At 33.6% G+C, this 19,754-nt stretch overlaps 5 protein-coding genes across 7 annotated transcripts; 1 reads left to right on the top strand and 4 right to left on the bottom strand.

Moving 5' to 3' along the window:
- Positions 1–2,274: 2,274 nt before the first annotated feature.
- On the top strand, positions 2,275–7,008 carry LOC129320727 (uncharacterized). 3 transcript variants are annotated; one of them, XM_054966294.1, is made up of 6 exons: positions 2,283–2,651; positions 3,132–3,246; positions 3,408–4,061; positions 4,230–4,341; positions 6,072–6,131; positions 6,636–7,008. In XM_054966294.1, the coding sequence occupies exons 1-5, from the start codon at positions 2,563–2,565 to the stop codon at positions 6,095–6,097; spliced, it is 996 nt and encodes a 331-aa protein (XP_054822269.1). In that variant the 5' UTR covers positions 2,283–2,562; the 3' UTR covers positions 6,098–6,131; positions 6,636–7,008. The 3 variants fall into 3 exon arrangements, with proteins under 3 accessions (XP_054822268.1, XP_054822269.1, XP_054822270.1); XM_054966293.1 differs by lacking the exons at positions 6,072–6,131; positions 6,636–7,008 and adding an exon at positions 5,580–5,777 and having other exon boundaries at positions 2,275–2,651; XM_054966295.1 differs by lacking the exon at positions 6,072–6,131 and having other exon boundaries at positions 2,286–2,651.
- A 271-nt stretch (positions 7,009–7,279) lies between these two features.
- Positions 7,280–10,760, bottom strand: LOC129319952 (DNA repair protein XRCC3 homolog). The gene is made up of 2 exons (XM_054965062.1): positions 10,606–10,760; positions 7,280–8,871 (listed from the first exon to the last, which is right to left on the bottom strand). Exon 2 carries the CDS (start codon positions 8,518–8,520, stop codon positions 7,501–7,503), a length of 1,020 nt encoding a protein of 339 aa, XP_054821037.1. The 5' UTR covers positions 8,521–8,871; positions 10,606–10,760; the 3' UTR covers positions 7,280–7,500.
- Positions 10,529–11,592, bottom strand: LOC129319953 (uncharacterized). Its single transcript, XM_054965064.1, has 2 exons — positions 11,339–11,592; positions 10,529–11,269 (listed from the first exon to the last, which is right to left on the bottom strand). Exons 1-2 carry the CDS (start codon positions 11,547–11,549, stop codon positions 10,785–10,787), a joined length of 696 nt encoding a protein of 231 aa, XP_054821039.1. The 5' UTR covers positions 11,550–11,592; the 3' UTR covers positions 10,529–10,784.
- A 3,505-nt stretch (positions 11,593–15,097) lies between these two features.
- LOC129319848 (histone H4) lies at positions 15,098–15,651 on the bottom strand. Its single transcript, XM_054964928.1, has one exon. It carries the CDS (start codon positions 15,573–15,575, stop codon positions 15,264–15,266), a length of 312 nt encoding a protein of 103 aa, XP_054820903.1. The 5' UTR covers positions 15,576–15,651; the 3' UTR covers positions 15,098–15,263.
- A 1,819-nt stretch (positions 15,652–17,470) lies between these two features.
- LOC129319847 (histone H4) lies at positions 17,471–18,025 on the bottom strand. The gene has a single exon (XM_054964927.1). The coding sequence runs from the start codon at positions 17,940–17,942 to the stop codon at positions 17,631–17,633; it is 312 nt and encodes a 103-aa protein (XP_054820902.1). The 5' UTR covers positions 17,943–18,025; the 3' UTR covers positions 17,471–17,630.
- Positions 18,026–19,754: the final 1,729 nt, after the last annotated feature.

The raw sequence follows: 19,754 nt of genomic DNA, 5'->3' as shown, positions 1-19,754 counted from the left end.
TATTGTTATTGATCATCTATTTACGTATGCATACTTTACGCCATTAAGAGCAACTTATATGAGTTAGAATGTAGCTGAAGTTTTTATTTGGAACGTAATTAAGTTACATGGTTTCCCTCAAACCATTGTTTATAATCATGATAAGATTTTTGTAAGCTCTTTTTGGCATCTGTTGTTTAAGCTTCATGGATCAGACCTTTAAGTGAGTTCTTCATGCCATCCATAAACTGATAGTCAGTCAAAAGCTTTGAATAAATGTCTTAAGATGTACCTTCGGTGCTTTGTTTTTTTATTGTCCTAAACAGTGATTGGATTACCTTCCTTGGGCAGAATTGTCTTATAATACTACTTAGCACATAACTATCGATATGACCCCTCTACGACAGTGTATAGGAGAGATCCACCAACATTGCTTCTTGTTAATTCTACTGATGATTTACCTATTGATTTATATCAACAGCTGCAATTAAGGGACTAGATTCTAGACAAAGTCAACTAATTTATTGAAGGCTCAGACTAGAATGAAGAAACATGCTTATCAGAAGCTTTCAGAAGTGCACTTTGATGTGGGAGATTTAGTTTTTGTAAAGCTGCAATCATATAGGTAGCATTCAACGGCCCTTAGGAAACTCCATAAGCTTGCTTTGAAGTATTTTGGGCCATTTCCAATAGCCCATAAATTGGTTTTGTATCGACTCAAATTACTAGCAAACACTAAAGTACATCCTATTTTTCCTGTCTCTCTACTCAAGAAATATGAAGGCACGACAATCACTCCTTATATTCCTCTACCTTTATTATCTGATCTAGAGGGTCCTTTAGTATAGCCACAGGAATTCTTGATGCTCGAACTACTAAACATTAGTCTCAATGAATCAAAGAAGTACTAATTCATTGGGATGGCATAGATATTCTTACTTGGGAATATTTATTTGATATGTAGCAATTTTTCCTCACTTTTGACCTAGGGGACAATGTCCAACTCTTACAGGGGGTATTGTAATGATGAATGAGGAGTCAGAGGGATTAATTAACCATGAGGTGGACGGACACGTCATACCAAGGGACACATTAGAGAGAACCCCAAAGAAAGAGAAATAGTGAACGAGCACACGAGGAAGGCATGCAATGTAGAAGATGAGAGAATAGTGAGGGTATATATATGTTCTGGCATTGTTGTGAGGCATGCATATTGTGATCAATACATTCTCTCTCTGGTATCTCTCTCTTTCTCTCTATACCACTCATGTTGTTTCCTTCTTTTTCTGCCATTTCTGTTATACTAATTTAAAGAGAAGGATATTCTATTTTGGATATTTTTGTTGATTGTAAGCTTTCTACGATTGTTGATTGAATAAATATATCCAAATATTTACTCCATTTGCTATTTGCATTTGAGATCATAACCCGTTCGTGCAACAATTAAAAAATAGTAAAATTGTTATTAGTTTGATATTTAATTAAATTTGTTGGAAGCAAGTTTGGACAGAGGCTTGAGGCGCTTGTGTTGGTTGATTAATTTTATCTAAATATATTATGGAACAGATAAAAGGAATGAAGACCAAAGTTTCATTTTCAGCCACCAAAAATGCTGAAGTTGAGTGAGTACTGACGTGGACACAAGCACCTTGTTCGCATGTGCTCGCTTTTCCTTTTTATTCTTTAATCTTCTTTGTCATCGCACACCATTTACTTGATTAATGCGCTTGAATTAATTTCTTGCCAGTTTACACAAATTATTTTTTTCATTACTGGGTGTAAAACAAAAAAAAAAACAATTAATTGACAAAGAGAATGTAATTCCATTTTAATGCTAGATCTAAACCATGAAATGAAAGTTCTTAGACGATTTAGACTTTCTTATTTTTTTAAATTTAATTTTAATAATATTTTTATCCTAAATGATATAGAATGCAAGTGTAAATTGATAGTAATTTTAATAATAAGATATTCGCATTATTTTTTGGGATCTGAGATATTGACATTTCTAATTTTTATGTTTTTCATCGAATAAATTTATATTTGTGGGCAAATGTGAAGTGAGACCTAGAAAGCTGTGAATAGCTTGGCAGTGGCATGAAGCACAGCCACATTGGACGAAGCCAAATAAGCATCCCACCTTCTTGTCCTTTTCTTTCTCCAACCGCCGACGCTTCTCGCTTCTCTGATTTCTCTCTCCCGTGCGGCCACCCAGCATGTCTCCCAATAATTACTTCCTTTCACGACACGACACGTGTCTTTATCAACACGTTGGGTCTTCCAATTGGTTTCAAATGTTGAGACACAGTACAGGTTCAACCAGCGGATAGAACCTTTTTCCGAAGAAAAAGAGCAATGGTTGCATACAGTGCCCGCACAAGAAATTCTGGAGGCATCTTTCTCTCTCTTCCTTCTGTGCTTTACCCTACCGCAGAAGAGAGAGAAAGAAGCGATCGTCAAGTTTTCTATCTACCTGTAGTTTTGTTCGCTTAATACGAGTTTAATTGTGGAAGCTGGGTTGGTTTTCCTCGGATTGGAATTCGTTCGAGTTTAAGTTCTAATTCGTTGCTGCTTTCGGTTTTTATGAAGATGCTGGTGGCTAACAGTTTTGAACTATGGCAAAAGGACGCTTTCTTTTCAGCGGCTGAGGAGGTGCAGGAATCAGCTGATACGTATGCTTCCTTTCTTAATTTGCTGATCCCCGGCTTACGGTTCTTTGTATGATCTTTTTTATTTTGTTGCCTGTAATTAACTGTATGATTCGTAAAACTGCTTCTCCGGGCTTTAGGTATTATGGGTTTTGCTACGCCTAAATTTGGCATGAATTCCGATTTAGTAACTACTTTATTTTTAATTAGAGGAAATTTCGGGATATCTTTTTCTTTTACATCTTATGTTGGACGAAAGTATAGAAACAACGGAGAGAGTAATAAGATGTGTGGAATAGGCGTACAGTTTTTGCATCAAATAATTTGGGATCAGATGAGATAACTAATTCGCTTTGTCTGGGGGTGATCTTAAGCTATTTATACCCAGCATACTATGCCTTACTAATTTAGGATTTACTTCAGTTGGTATTGGAGCTTTGGAGGGAATTATTATGCTGTCCTGAAAAAGTTCATTTCTGTTTATCTTGATTTCTCGTTTCCCAGAATGGAATCTGTATACAGGGCTTGGATAAGAGAGAGGAGAGAAAGGTCAACTCCCGAGGTATTGGATGAACTACGCAGGGAGCTGCAAACTGCTTTAGGTACTGCTAAATGGCAGGTAAGTTAATATTGCCCTTATATTTACTTAAATTCCCTGTTTCTCTTTACCTATCATAGACATTTAGCACTCAAACTACAATGTTGTTTTGTTTTATAGATTCCCTCACATCACCAAAATGTTCATTTTGTTAATTTTCTGCTTTGACCATGCTGAAATAGTTGGAGGAATTTGAGAAAGCTGTCAGGCTAAGCTACAGACATCTTGGTGATGACAATACAAACACTAGGCATAAGCAATTTATTTCTGCCATTGAAAACCAAATTTCCCATGTTGAAGCAGCTTTGAGGGAATCTTATATTGAGGAAGGTAGGCAACCTCTTGGCTGGGTTAACCTGGATGATGAAGAGCGAGATGATCTAGCAGCATTTCTATCCGGAACCTCTCAGACTCTAAGAAGTGCTAAGGATGAAAGCTTAGAACTTACGCATTCCTTGAAACTCAAAGAAAAGCAGGTCAACAGAAAAGATAATAAATATAATGTTAATGATGACTGCATTGGGATTATATCTGCTGATCATACAGATTCCAAGGAAGAAAATTATATAATAGACATAAAAGCAGATGCAGTTTCTGGAAGTACTGAAGATGTAGTTTCTCAAGCAGATAGAACCCCTTGCTCCTCAAGGAAAACATGGAGTTTATCTAATTATGGGGCTTTAAAAGTTGTAATTCCTGATGAAGATGAACAGAGAAATGAATTCAGGCAGACTGTTGATGCCACCCCTAAAGAAAAAGGATCCAAACCCATATTTTGGAGACAAAAATGGGAAGAATATCCTCGTTCCATTCGAACAGTTCATATGTTCAATCAGGTTAGTGAATGAATTTTTAAGATGTACATGCAAAATAAAACAGCAGAAGTGATCAATATCAATTCTTCTTTGCTTTTAATTATCATTTAATAAAGATATATCCCAATACTTAATATTTTGTGGGGCTGCATTCCAATGAGAAGTTAATAAATTTTTAATATTATGCAGGTGTTGGGTCATACTGGTTGGTTCCTGAGACAATTTCCAAGCCCCCTACACTTACGACATAGTTGTTCAGTTCAAGTTAAACTTGCTCTGATGCTGACCATTTTTCTCATCGGTAAGCTTCGAATTTGGATTACCTGCTCTAATAACTAAGGACTCTGTTGATATTGAACTGTGTTTAATTTATGTTTATCTCATTAATTTTCTCATGCCCTTGTGGCCAGTATAGAATTAAAAAGTGGAACATAACTTCATTGTCTTTTGCTTTCTAAATATTGCCTAGAAGATTTTGACACTTGCTACAATCTTTGATGATTTGGTTAACAATTACTAGTTTTCTTAGAAGCATCAGTTGAGGATTTTATAGTATTGTCTTTTTCTTTTCATGTGCATACTCTTAATATTAAATAAAGGAAGCCATGAGAATATTTGATATTAAAGAAATTCCATTTTCTTGAGAAAGGTTACTCTTAATATTTGTTTTATTAAGGTGATAACTTTTATGGCTAGATTTTGCACTTACAAAATTCTGTGCGGGTGCGTTTATGTGGAGGAATCAGTTAACGTTGGTGTCAATCAAAATTAGTCTTGCACCCTGGGATATTTTTTTTATAGGATAAACTTTTATAAAGTTCACTGTCAGATAAAAATTTTTAATCATGAATGTAATCCTTACAAAATTCAGTAATCATCCAAAGTTATTTGATGTCCTATCAATATATCCCAAAAAATGATGTACAGTATACTTTTTTAACACAACGAAAAATTAACTATTTGACTGTCTACTTGTAGTTTTATTCTTTTTTTTTTTTTTTATGAAATTTGACACGTATCAATATGGTGATTATTAATCTAACTGATGGATCAATGAAGACCAATTCTTATAATAAGACATTGATGGGGTTAAAGAGTGAGAAATCTTACAGTGGGATCAATTGATCCCTCCCCTATATATATATATATATATATCTACCCCTACCTACCGGCGGACCTACCTAGATTTCTGAGATTTCACTCTTGCTTTGCTTTTATTTTACTTCATTTGATTCATTTTTGGAAGCAGTTACTTGGAACTCCATTTTGAAGTGACTCTTTCACTTAGAACATGTTGGGTAGGGGAGGTGAACCTTTCTATTCTTAGGTTTTTCAATGAGAAATAGGAGTGAGAAGGGGTAAAGCGCTGAGCATGTTTGTGTTTTTTTCAACATAAACAGTGGATAGAATACTCGATTTATATCCTCCGTAATTTCAGTTTGAAGAAATTCAATCTTTTGGACTGGTTTAGACCCCAACTATCCCACCTCAATCACTTCATCTATCTAAAGAACTACGAACTTGTCTCGTTCATTGCAGGGCATGTTTCTGTGCTTTTCATGGGGAGACATAATTGTGACCAAATAAATTATGGGATCCGCAAGTTTCAAAGTTTAAAAAGAAGGGGGATTCAAATGTTATGCCACAAAATCAATTTGTAGCCTCATGCAAGACAGATCTCAAATCATACTATTGTTTACAAGCGAAATACATCACATTGACTTTCTATACAATTAAGATATTTTATAGTTATAATATAGATTTATATTATCATTCTCCATTCTCTTTCCGCTCGATCAATCCAAGCATGAAAGTCTCAAGAATGTCTTTGCCTGCCTGTTTGATTGCATAGAACAGGGTAAAGGTTCAATTTGCTGAAGTAATTCTATTTTGTTCTATTCTTCCAATTATGTTTTTATAATTCTTTATGTTATAGATTACCATGTGCAATCTATAATTCTGAATTGAAAGATTTCAGAAGCGTCAGTCCCAATTACTGCGTTTTGAATGTATCCCTTGCTTATTTTGCAGTTCCCTTTGTACTTTATTCCACTTGAATTTAGATGCTTCTTTACTCAACCAGATCATGAGGTATTTCAACAGCCATGGAACTGTGTATTTATTCTTTTTACGAACAAACATTAGGGCCTGAATCTGGCAAAAGCTTATTTGTGATGCAAGTTACAAATGAACTTGTTGGATAAGATGGCATTCCCCTTCAGCTATTAGGTGGCTGATTGTTAAGCATGACCTTTTTCTTTTATATGAAGTGACTGATGGATTTTTCGACAAGCACGAGCAGATTTCCAAGCGACTTTTAGACATCAGAAATAATTAATTGCCTCATCATCTGTGTTTGGGATTATTTGAATTAATGCTGATTGTGATTTACTTGTTAAGCAAGACCTTTTCCTTTATTTAGAAGGCACTAGTGGATTTTTCAACGAGCAAGAGATTACCTAAGCGATTTTTAGGCTGAAAGACAGACACCAGAAATAATTAATTGCCCCATCATCTGTATTTGATGCTTCTGATATCTAAATCAAGAGATTACCTTCCATTAGAAGCCCTTATATTAATTTTTTACTTTTGCAGTGCTTATCTTGGTTCTGTGACTGATAGAATCGAGGTCATTGGCCAAATGTTTATCTGAATACATTGGCGCTATCCTTTCAAGTGGAAAAGTAGGAAAAGAGCCGATGAAGAAGATAGTTTCTAAAGATTAAAGAGGTTTCTTTAGTAATAGGATTGAACTAGGAACAAGAACGGGTTTCGTTTGTTTCCTGGGGCCACGAAATGTAAATGCTTCCATTTATCATTTAATGTAAGTTTTACTATATTCAGTAGTGAGATAATTGTTTGGATGCAACTTTTTTTCTTTTAAATTACACGTGCCTTTACTGTAAGTTTGAAGTCTATCAGACAGCAGCAAAATTCTTTTGGGTATCAAGGCGAGAAGTGAATGCCACTGAATTTTCATTTTATGATTCTGAGAACAAGCTGCGAAGGAGAAGGCGGTGTGGACGAAAATTAAATTACATCAAGGTATAAGCTCAGTTAATTTCTGATAGGAAAATACCTGCGGCAACTGCAACCAAGATTAAGAATGTGGAATTGTGGATTGGGACGAACGTTAATCCGATGGAAGTAAAAATAGCATATTAATATTATAGGCATGAAAAAACTCCGAATTTTTTTTTTTTGGGGGGGGGGGGTGGTGTTTAGTTTGGCAGTGGCAGTGAGGATTAAAGTCAAAACATACGATGATATTACAGAATCATGGAAACTTCTTACAACTACAAGAAGCGATTGTTCATCAACTAAACAAGCTTATATCACACATGTTATGATAAATAAGAACATAATAACTCGAACATCAGCCCCGAAATTCAAAATGGACAGTCACCCAATAAAATGTGTCACAACGTCTCTCGCTCTATTCTTCAAGTATTTATGTACCTTACATCTCTACCCCGAAAACACCTTCTCTTGTGATAACGAATTCGCAGGAGGATTCAGGCAGATGTGGAGCAAATACAACACTGAGCCTCCTCCTCGATTTGCTCTGTTGATAAGCCCCACCTTCTTCCTCATCAGCCAAGCTGCTTCCTCCTACCACTACCTCCTCATTCCTCGACATGAACAGCCTCGAGTTCACGCAGTTAGCCCACGCAATCCCTAACGCAGCACAAACCCTCCTCCCCGATGAACTCAAACTACTCAAATTCCCAACCCTAATCCCATTCACACCCTCTGCAGCTCCACTAATCAAATCAACCACCTGGTTTGTCAACACCACCGCCAATCCAAATCTAATCGCCAATGACTTCAGATTCCCAGAAATCTTGAAAAATAGCGACGACCTGCGCTTCAGATCGAAACCTGTGTTCTCGAATTCGGATCGAAACAGAGCAGCAATGGAATCAATCACTATGAGCCTAACAGGAAACTGCGATTTTGACTTCACCTGGAGGAATAACTCTATCTTGGGCATTATATCGAGCATCTCATCCGCACAATAAACACCCTGCACAAACACTTTGTCACAAGGATCGTAGCTGTTGGAAGATGTGAAAATATCCGAGTGTGAGGATACGAAAGAGGTGGATAGCTGTCGAAGACGACGAAAGGGGAAAGGGAATTCGGTGTGGATGTATAGGGATGAAGCTGATAAGCCGCCATGAGAGGGTGGTAATTGAGCAGAGAGGACGAGTTGGAGACAAAATTGGGTCTTCCCGCAACCGCTTTCAGCCACTAGTTCCGTCAAGGAGTTGCAGGAGATGCCGCCGGCAAGCAAACGATCCAGTACGGGACAACCGACGGTGCACTTTTCCGTTCGAAGCTGCAATAGACTTTCTGGAGTCATTTCTCCCACTCCTGTCTCTCTTCTTGGGCGAAGAGTAGACGAAGAGGAATTTGGGAGGGAAAAGATCCGGAGGAACACGAAGCGTGCCATGTCAGCCTTAAGTCCAGTCATCATCCCAGTCAATGAACACGTGGCACGCCAGCCAGCCCGTCGTTCCGATCATCATACAGTTACCCTCCGCATGGCTTGCCAGGTTAACCCACGATCCCAGTTATCATCCCAGTCAACGGCCAGTCGGAAAGCCATGTCATCCAAGAGGTCCAGTCATCATCAGAGTGGAAGGCCACGGCGAAATCCACGTCATCCATAGTCACAGTCATCATCAGAGTCATGGTTTACGTGGTAGGCCATGTCAACATCTTGTCCAAGTAACGTTTCCGCTAACAAACACGTGGCATGCCTTGTCATCATCCCAGTCACCGCACCACGTGGAACGCATTGTCAGCCCTTAGTCCAGTCATCAGCCTAGTCAACGATTGCATATCATGCCATGTCAGCCCTTAGAACGGTCATCATCCAAGTCACCACACACGTGGTATGCCATGTCGGAAGTTTGTCTTAGTCATCATATCAATTTCTGGACACGTGGCTTGCATTGTCAGCCCTTAGTCCAGTGAACGTCCCGGTCAATGGACACGTGTCTGAATCCATCCTTATTGGGTTAAGCGTGGTTAAATGGGCCTACGATTGGCCCAATGGTGAGATCCATGGGAGGGGGACCATTACTTGTTTTGAGATGTCTTTTAATGAACCTTTGGGAGTTGAACTATATAATTTTTAATTTATTTCGATTAATAATTTTATTTTGACCTTTTCAATTTATTTTTAATTTATTTTAATTAATATATTTTAAAAAAATAGTAATGCTATTTCCTTATGAAAAAAAATTGAAGTTATATTTACGGACCATAATAAAAAGGTTAAAATTAGGAAACAAATATGGAAATTAAAAATTAGGAGATAAAAAAATATATTTTAACCTAAAATAAATAATTTTATGCTATTGCTTGAAGTCTTGTACTTCATCTATGGAAATTATAAAAAATAAATATATTTTTCAACCTGGGTTTCATGTTTTCTGGTTCACCTATTATTTGATAATCTTATATTTAAAACGTTCGCCCCTGATGATGATACTTATTAATAAGGATAATAAAAATTTTAGTACGAATTATCAATTCAGTTTTTCATGTTTAATATTTATAAACTCAGTCCTTAATGTGTAATACTTTCTATGATCTTATTTATAAGTAAAAAGGAAAAAATATTTTATTTATAAATCAAATCATTAAATTTTTATTAAAAATTTTCTTTTTATCTCCAATTAAATGTTGGAGAAAGAAATCATGTTATTAAAATATGTATATTTAAGGAAAAAATAATTTTTTAATCCTTTAACTTTTAACTTATTTGTAACTTAATCTTTCAATTATAACTCGCTGCGACTCAATCATTCAACTTTTGACATATTTATTACTTAATTTCTCAAATTTTGACTCATTTATGATTTAATTCCTCAAACTTTGGTAGTTTTCTTTTTTTATTATAAGCTTAAATCACACATCAAAAAGTAAAAGAAATATTTTAAAGTAAGATATAAGTATTTATTTTATCCCTTTTATTTAATAAAAATAATTTTTTAGTAAAATTTGAAAAATAAGGACCAAATTATAAATGAGTTAAAAATTAAAAAATTGAACTGCAGCGAGTCATAATTGAGAGATTGAGTTATATTAAATTATACTTGAATAATTGAGTTACAAATGAATTAAAAATTAAAGGATTAAAAGATTAACTTTTTCTATATTTAATAGTGGCAAAGTTCAAAAATTATTTAATTTTAAAATAAATTTAATAAATTTTAAAATTTCATTTGATTCTGATAAAATATATTAAAAATAGTTTATAAATAAAAGCATTTTCTACAGCTGATCTCGTTACTTTTTTCCTAAAATAAAGAATTGATATATATTAAAAAAGCCGTTAATAAAAAAAACAATCTATACACCCAATTTAACCCAATATATTATTTAACTTTTTGTTTATGTCAATGTCATGATCTTATGTCGGTTTCCAGAGCCACCACCTAATTCTTATAAAATTTAAAAAATAAAATAAAAGGGGCAGTAAGTGAAATATATTAATAATATTTTTTCTAAAGAAAATATTTTAGAGCAAGAGAATCCTGGAAGGGCATACCATTATCCCTCATGGATTGCCACTGTGCATCATCTTTCCTTCTACGCAATGTCACTATCAGATTCACTAGGATGACTAAAATGCCCCTACCATGCACTGCGATCGCCTTCATCGACGTCAAGCAAGGCCAAGAGGTTACTTCCGGCCAAATATGGGTGTGCAAATCACGTGACTTCGAATCATGTGGCCTGTGGCACGGCCATCGACGTCGTCACCGATACACTTCTCCGGTCCTTACAAGTTAGGGCTCTCAGAATCATCCACGAAAACTTTCCCGATCTCCGATTCTCCACCATCTTCCCTCCTCCATTAATCACCGCGGGGAACATCGTCGTTGACGGGTTTCGGCGAGCCTGCCGGTTTTTCATATCGCTGAGCTCCATCTCCGCCGGTGCCTTAACTGTCCCAAGCATCACGGAACACCAGCGCGGCTTCGACGTCGCTCTTTTAACCGTCGAAGAATTTCGCTCGGCTTCCGGAGCCATAAACACGACGGAGCTCGAAGACCGACGAAGCTTCCTGTAATCCAGGGACCTGCTGTTCTGCATCATCACGGAGCAGGGAGAATTCGCGAACGTCCCCACACTGTTGGATCGAGAGACATGGAATCGCACCCCGGAAATAGGGTCGGATCTTAAGCGTCGGGAGGGCGGCATATTGGATTCTGCAATGGGTTTGTAATCAACCGGAGGAGAATTGGAGAGAGGTCTGTGCTTGAAGGGTTCGAGCTCACCGCAGAAGATGATCTCGTCAGCGGGGCACATGTCGGAAACGGCGACGTCGTTGAAGAACTCAAACAAATCGGAAGCTTCAGAAAATGAGGAAGGACGAACTTCCACGGACGACATGTCGTTGAGTGGTAGGTCACACAGCGAGAGAGCCTCCTCTCGATCATCCTCTTGTTCTAGTTCTTGGGTTGCATATTGTGGATCTTCATGAGCCATGTTTTGTGAGAAAGAAGGATAAAGAGAAATGTATAATTGAGCGTTTAATTAATAATAAGCAAAGAATGGTTTGAATATATATATATATATACACACACACATATATATATAAACGAAGAAGAGAACAAAGGAGGGTGGTTTTAATTTTGGAGCATATAGATGTGGTGTCATGGGTTGGGATTGATTTGACGGTGGATTCGAAGGATTATAAGCAAACAAAATTAAAGATAGCGAAAGGCATATACATATATTGAGTGATCAAAATTGGGAAAACATTGAACTGTCCAAACGACACCTCCCAGAGGCTGATATTATTGTGGACAAATTCGAGTAAATAATTTACTAAGTTTCTAATGATTATGTGTGTGTCTGAACACATTATATACGATTAAAAATGGACATTACAAGTTTGGTAAAAAAAAAGATATTACAAGAAATCATATTGGAGAGATTAAGGGCTTATTTGAATAATTCTCAAAAGCATATTTAAACCACATTTGATATGTACTTTTGTTAAATTCAACAAATAATTGAATCCCAAATGAAATTTTGCTAAATATAAACTGAAAACCAAACATACATTGAGAAAGCAAATAATCCCTCTAATCCTATTAACCAAATCATCAGATTTAAAAAAGTGATTAAAATTAATTAAGAGTATTGATTATTTCAAAAATATTTGAATCAAATCCCAAATAATCTTTAATTAAAATTATTAAATTTACCTTTAAATTTTAAACTCAAACATGTCACCCAAATAACCAATTAAATGTGTAGGCATTTTTTGAAATAACTCATTAATGCGTTGTCAAGTTTTATAAAATGTCATGCATTAAAGACCAAACAAATATTTTAGAATTGTCTTATATAAAGACACAGGAAAACATATTAGATAAAAAAATGAAATAAATCAATTTTATACATACACTACGCTCAATTCTTGGTATGCTTTTTGCGTCTCTTCAGCACATTGAAAATCTTTTGAATTAATTTATTAATGAGTACATTTTATATGTTCATATATTTAAATTAAATTATTCAAAAATATCAATGTATGTTACTTTCTGGTGGGAAAAAACCAAAAGAGAGGCGCGTATCTGGAAAAGATAAATGATTACTTGATCAGGAAACGAGTATTTCTTACTCAAATAAAAAAAAACAAAAATTTAAACATAGACAAATTGAATCTTAAAATTCCATTAAAAAGGTTAAGGCATTTTCAACCAAATCTTACCTCCCAATAAAGTTGTTACTTATTTTCTAACTAACCATATCTTTTTATATTTGCCTCTATTAAATATCTTATAATAAATATAAAGTTATTATTAATTGGGATACTTTTTAAAAAAAAAGACAATGATTACGTCTCAATAAACTAAAAATACTTTATATTTTTTAATATTTAATTTTTTAAAAATATCTTATATTCTTTAACAGAAAAAATTATATTTTAAATAAGATGCGCTTGAATTAAAATCTCAGGGATGCTATTGACTTACGGTCAGGAGAGAGGCAAGCAGAAATGCAGCCGGCAGTGAGGTCCTATTGATCTTGTGTTGAAAAATAAAGCAATTAATTAAGGTGGACATTCCTTTTCTTTTTTTTGGGGTTGTTTTCAGTCAATTGCTTTTGATTTTTGAGGGAAGATTTTTTGTTCCATGTTTTTATAGAAGAGAACAAATGTGAGCATAACCCATGCCAGTTAACTTAAGTAATAAAAGTGAGATAAAGTATGATAATAATCAAAGGCTCATCAATCAAAAATAAAAGTGTGTAAATTGTGATGATAATACAAAATTTGATAAATGTATCGTAGTAATTCAGAACTCATAAATAATACTCCCTACATTTCAAATTATAAAATATTTTTGGAGAAGATTTGGCTTCTTAAAATATAAGACATTTTAAAAAATTAATATTTTATTAAATAGGCTTATTTTAATATTACCTTTTTCTCTCTCTATAATTAATTTTCATCCCTTCTCTTTTTAATATATTAAATGATAGGTATTTTTAAGATTTTATATTTTTATTTTGAAAAGAAAATATAGTTAAGTGTATTTAATGAGGTTTATCAGTATGTGAAATTTTTAAAAATGTTTTATAATTTGAGATGGAGAAAGTAAAAATTTTATGAATTGATACAATATATTGGATATTGATATTCATATAAAACATTGGTCTAAGAATTACTATTTAAATTTTAATCAACTTAAATCAAACAGATTTTTATTTCGTTTGGTCATCACTAGAAAGTATATCATGGTATACGCACCAACCATCTTGTGAATTTCAGGTAAAAAAAAACATCTTGTGATTTAAATTTAAACGAATGATTTAGTAGTTTCAAAACAAATATATTTTTTTTAGATTCATGATTTAAAAAATATTTCTGAAATTAATTGTCCTTTAAATTCAAAGTCAAACCACATTGCCAAATTTTGGTTCTTCAGGCTTTCTAACTAGAATAGTGTCAAATTGATTAAGCAAAAATAAAATTTTATGACCCTTGTACAAGTGCCATGAACTAGCATCTTCCGCACCAAAACATTACAATCATGTATAATACTTAAATTTATACTTTTCAAAAATAAAAAACAATAGGAAAAGAAAAATAAAAGAGATGAAATATTCTACCAAGACAGGGATGGTTCGCTTGCAGCTTGAAAGATAATGAATGAGGAAAATACCTGCGTGCATGCGTTGGCGGGTTGACTTTTCTCTATTTTTCATTCTCTTCACTTCCTCTATGTTTTTTATCTCAACCATTAATTTTTTTTAAATAATTGAGATTTAATATTTAATAAAATTAATTTTTATTTTTTTAATTATAATCTTAAATTTTGAATTATAATTCAGATAAAATTAATTATATCTTAAATTTATTTATTTATTTTTCATAAATTTCATGTTTAAATAATAATAAAAAATAAAATTAATTTTATTAAATATTAAATTTCAACTATTTAAAAATAAATTTAATAGTTGAAATGAGAAATAAAAAGTAGAGAGAAAGCCAACCCCGGTGGGGGGATGAAAATAACAAAACATATAATAATAGGAGAACACTATTGGCACCGAAATTCGAAAAACTATTACCATCGCAGTGTGCCTTGCACAACCCTTATAACTATGAACGGCCAACCCGAATCGCTTCTCTAATGCTCTCAAAAGCCCACAATGCTTCAAAGTCACGAAGAAGACGATTGCTCCAACATGGGTGCTTCGAGGCAAAAAAAAAAAAAATTATTAAATAAAAATTGAGGCTGAATTCAACAAAGGATGCTCCCCAGAAATTTCTTGAACAAAAAAATTTTGAATCCATTGATGCTAACGGAAATATTTAAATTTAATTCTATTCAAACCTAAAGTTGAAAATCCCCACCCATTGTTAATCTCAGACGCAGATTTGTTATTATCAATCACTACTAAATTATAAAAATTTAACTCCAACTGTTACGATTTTTTTTTTATTTTGACAAAAAGGAACTCCGACGGTTTTGATTGAAACCAAGGAAAAACCCAATTACATCGCGAAACAGCGGAGAGATAACGAATGCCAGACCATAACATTAAATTAATCATTCAAAAGAACATTGTTGAAATTGTTAAATTTCAACGAATACAATCTATCACTTGTTCATATAAACAATAATTGCACAGAGAAACAAATGCAAAACCCTAATTCATGAAATTTCCCAAATCCCTAATTCTCTAACCACCGAATCCGTAAAGAGTTCTGCCCTGCCTCTTCAAAGCGTACACAACATCCATGGCCGTCACTGTCTTGCGGCGAGCGTGCTCCGTGTAGGTGACGGCATCGCGAATCACGTTCTCGAGGAAGATCTTGAGAACGCCACGGGTTTCCTCGTAGATGAGACCGCTGATACGCTTCACTCCGCCACGACGGGCTAGACGGCGAATCGCCGGCTTGGTGATACCTTGAATGTTATCCCTCAGAACCTTACGATGACGCTTTGCTCCCCCCTTTCCGAGCCCCTTGCCTCCCTTTCCTCTCCCGGACATGTTTGATTCGATCACTCTCTCTCTTTCTCACTGTTCACCAGACGCTAGAAGCCTGAAAAGCAAATCTTCGGAAGAATATTGAATGACGAAAGGAGAGATGGGGGACCTTATATAAAGTACGAAGACGGGTTATGAATCGTAGGATTACGTTGCTATCCGTGTGTTGAGTTTGTTGGCTATCTTGACCGTTGGATCGGAAAAGCCTGATTTTCATTGGTGGAATTTTCGTGTGGAAGGATTCGAGGCTTTTAATTTTCTGTCTTTTTTGTGGGAAACGAGCAATTGCGGAATGCGGCCAAATTTGAAAGTTTCATAAGAAGTTTAATGAAAGCAAAGGCGCCAAACTCTCCAGTCATGTTACCGGCACCTAAACAAAATGTAACAAGCAACAACACAACACTGGACACTGGTTAAGAGCCTAAGGCTTCCATCAATGCCCCCAAAGTCTTTGATCCAGTTATATTTTTAAATTATTTTCACATATACTAAATAAATAATTAGACTTACGATAAATTTACTGCTCTTTTTTTTTTAAATTATAAAATATTTTTTAAAAAAATTGACGTCTCAAATATAAAATGTTTTGAAAAAATTAAGGTTTCATTAAATATACTTATTTTATTATTATTTTTTTCTCTATATAATTAATTTTCGTTTATTTTTTTAATATATAAAATGATAGGTATTTTTAAAAATTTATATTTTTATTTTATAAAAATAAAGTTGTTGAATGTATTTAATAAGATTTATTGATATATAAAATTTTATCTAAATATATCTTATAATTTGGGATGGAAGAAGTATTTTATTTTAATAATAATAATAATAATAATAACAACAACAACAACAATAACAACAACGAAAAACATAACTTGGGTCCATACATTTTACTCAAATTTTGTTATAAATTTCTATATTTTTTTTATATTTTAGGTTTTATACTTTTATTTTTTAGTATTCTATAAAAGAAATATAATATATTAGAAATGTTAAAAAAAGTAAAAAAAAATTAAAATAATATAAAATTTAACATGTTAAATAATAAAAATAAAAAATATGTAGTCTAACATTAGGAAAAAAAAATAAAACATAATAAGCGTAGTCTGTTCTTTTCAATGTATTTTAAAATTATTAATTTGTTTTTATACTATTTATAAACATTTTTAATATAAATAGAATAAAAAAATTCTTTTCTTACTTTATAAATATGATCAGAAAAAGTATTACTCTCTCTCCTAATTTTATAAATTTCGAATTATTAAGTATCTGAGTACTTAAATTATTGTTGTTAAAATGTAAAAACTCAATTTAACTTGTATTTACAAGTTAAAGTTCAACTGTTTTTTGATAAAATATTTGTATTTTCACAGCATAATATCATATGCAAAATTAAAAAAATTTTATTATAATAATTTTCTTTTTAGGTGAATGTAATTCTCCCTAAGTAATAATGTTTTTAACTATTCATATTATAAAATGTTCATATATAAATTTTAAAATTTTAAAAATAAAAAATATCATAATTAAAATAAAATGAAAAAGAAGTTAAAATATTTCATTCTATTAATTAATGTTTAAATATTTAGTTTTTTAAAACGTTAATTGGGCAACTCTCTTCGATAACACAACCCAGTTTCCCACTTTTCTCTAATGTACTGACCACAACCACCAGATTCAAAACTACGAAATCTGAGGGGATTTCATCTTATTAGGATCCAATTGGACTTTACCTTTTGATCCTTTCAAGCGCAAACATCCAATTATCCAACGAAGCTACGTCAACAATCCCCGCCAATTGCTAATTACGCAAACACAATAAACGATAAGAGCTCAATTCTCTGATTTTCAAATTCAATCCGAAGAAGAAATGAATCTATTCAGGTAACGACGATCAATTCAAGAATGCAAGGGTGTGGCATTAAAATTTAATCATACAATCAAGGAAGATTGTTATATTTCAGCCAGCCGAATTATCACTTTTTCATATCAACAATAGTTGCACAAGAAAGCAATTGCAAAACCCTAATTCGTGAAATTCCCCAAATCCCTAAATCTCTAACCACCAAAGCCGTATAGAGTCCTGCCCTGCCTCTTCAAGGCGTACACAACATCCATAGCCGTCACGGTCTTGCGGCGAGCGTGCTCCGTGTAGGTGACAGCGTCGCGAATCACGTTCTCAAGGAAGATCTTGAGCACCCCACGGGTTTCCTCGTAGATTAGACCGCTAATACGCTTCACGCCGCCACGCCGGGCGAGACGGCGAATCGCTGGCTTGGTGATACCTTGAATGTTATCCCTCAAAACCTTGCGATGACGCTTAGCTCCTCCCTTTCCGAGTCCCTTGCCTCCCTTTCCTCTTCCAGACATGGTTAAACTTTCTTGCTTCTTCTTCCTCCTCTCTCTCTCTCTCTCTCGGACGCTGAGGCCGAGGTCTTGGATCGAACTGATAGGGTGAATGTAGATATCTGAGGCCTTATATAAAACACGAAGATATACTATGGATCGTTGGATGAGCTGGCTATCCGTGCGTCGAGTACGGTGGATAGCGACACCGTTGGATTTGGAATCCACGATTTTTATTGGTGGAATGCAGGTGGGGCAAGATCGGAGGCTTTATGTTTTCGGAGCTATTTTGGTGGGAAATGTCAAATATGCGAGAGTGCGGGGAAATTTTTCCAGGACCGCCGTTTGTTTCCTGAAACAATTAAAAGGCGCTTACTATGAAATTTTTTAGTTTTTTATCCGTTTTCAAACAAAATATAGCAACAAATAACTTAATAAAAATAGATATAATAAACTATTGTATATAAAGCATAAATTTTTGAACTTATAACATCGCTAAAAAGTGTAAGATTTTAATTTAAAAAAATTTATTTGAATCTAAATTCCTTTATGCATGGCTAAATATTCTGGCATAGACTGTGAGTGTGTAAAGGAAAAAAAATAATTTTTGAATAGGTTTTTTTGGCCTAAAAATAGTTTATTACACTTGTAAGAAATGAAAATAGATTTTTTTAACCACTTATTTACAAATATAGAGAGAGTGAATGCAGTAACACATACGAGTACCATGGAGTTCTCCGACCCAAATTATTGAGTTGGGCCTTTAATGTGTGCACATTTTCACTGATCTCAGTTTTATATGTGCACCCAATAACCTGTAAATTCAATATTTTCTATGGTCCTTTTGTTAAGCTATCGAGATTTCATTCAGTGGCTTTATTGTATTTGTTACTCTTCAAAAGAGTCTATTTGCATTTTAATCAGGTATAATTAATTCAAAAATTAATTAATATAATTAATTTTAATTTTAATTGATTATGTTATAATGCAATCTATTTTGATATTATTTTTTAAAATTGCTTTTAACTATGTAAATTACCATAAAAAATATTTATTTTCAAAATTAAATTATTAATAAATTATATTTAATATTATTAAATTTTTTAACTTTCATTTAACAAGTAAAATATATTATTTAACAATAAAATTGAATCTATAAATAATCTCTTAGAGCTTATTTCAAAACAATAAAATTATGATTGATTTTGATTTTAGTTAGTTGTTTGGGTAATTTTTAATATAATTGATTTTTTTCACCCCAAAAATCAATTATACACCCAATCCGAACAAGTTGTAAGAAACATTACAAGTTCAGTTCCATCTATGTTTATGTACAGCAAGTTCGCTCATGTCAATGGTAACGAATCAAAAGATGAATATGATTTGAACTCTTGCCAGTTATGTGATGTCATATACAAAAAGTTGTGACTTAAGTTATTGCCAATAGAATTAAACCTCTTCTTCCTAATATTATTGCTCCTAATCAGTGTCGTTTTAAATGAGCTCAAATAATATCATCATATTTCATGAAGTTATTCATTCTATGTGTAATATGAACGAGAAGAAAGGTTTTATGGCGATTAAGATTAATTTTGAAAAAGCTTATGACAGAGTTAATTGGGATTTTCTTATCTCATGCCTTGAGGAGATTAATTTGCTAACAAAATTGATTGATGTTATTCGTCATTGTGTGAGATCTTCTAGGATGCAAATCTTGTGGGAAGGAGTAAAATAGAAGAATTTAAACTAGAGGCATTCATCAAGGAGATCCTCTATCTCCTTATCTTTCTGTATTATGTTGAAAAACTTGCTCATCTAATACAAGAGATTGTTAAA

This window comes from Prosopis cineraria, unplaced genomic scaffold (assembly GCF_029017545.1).
Source record: "Prosopis cineraria cultivar Desert tree isolate PC_DT_omini unplaced genomic scaffold, ASM2901754v1 PC9, whole genome shotgun sequence".
In the NCBI taxonomy this organism is placed as follows: domain Eukaryota; kingdom Viridiplantae; phylum Streptophyta; class Magnoliopsida; order Fabales; family Fabaceae; genus Prosopis; species Prosopis cineraria.
This window is presented reverse-complemented; position numbering and strand designations above follow the sequence as displayed.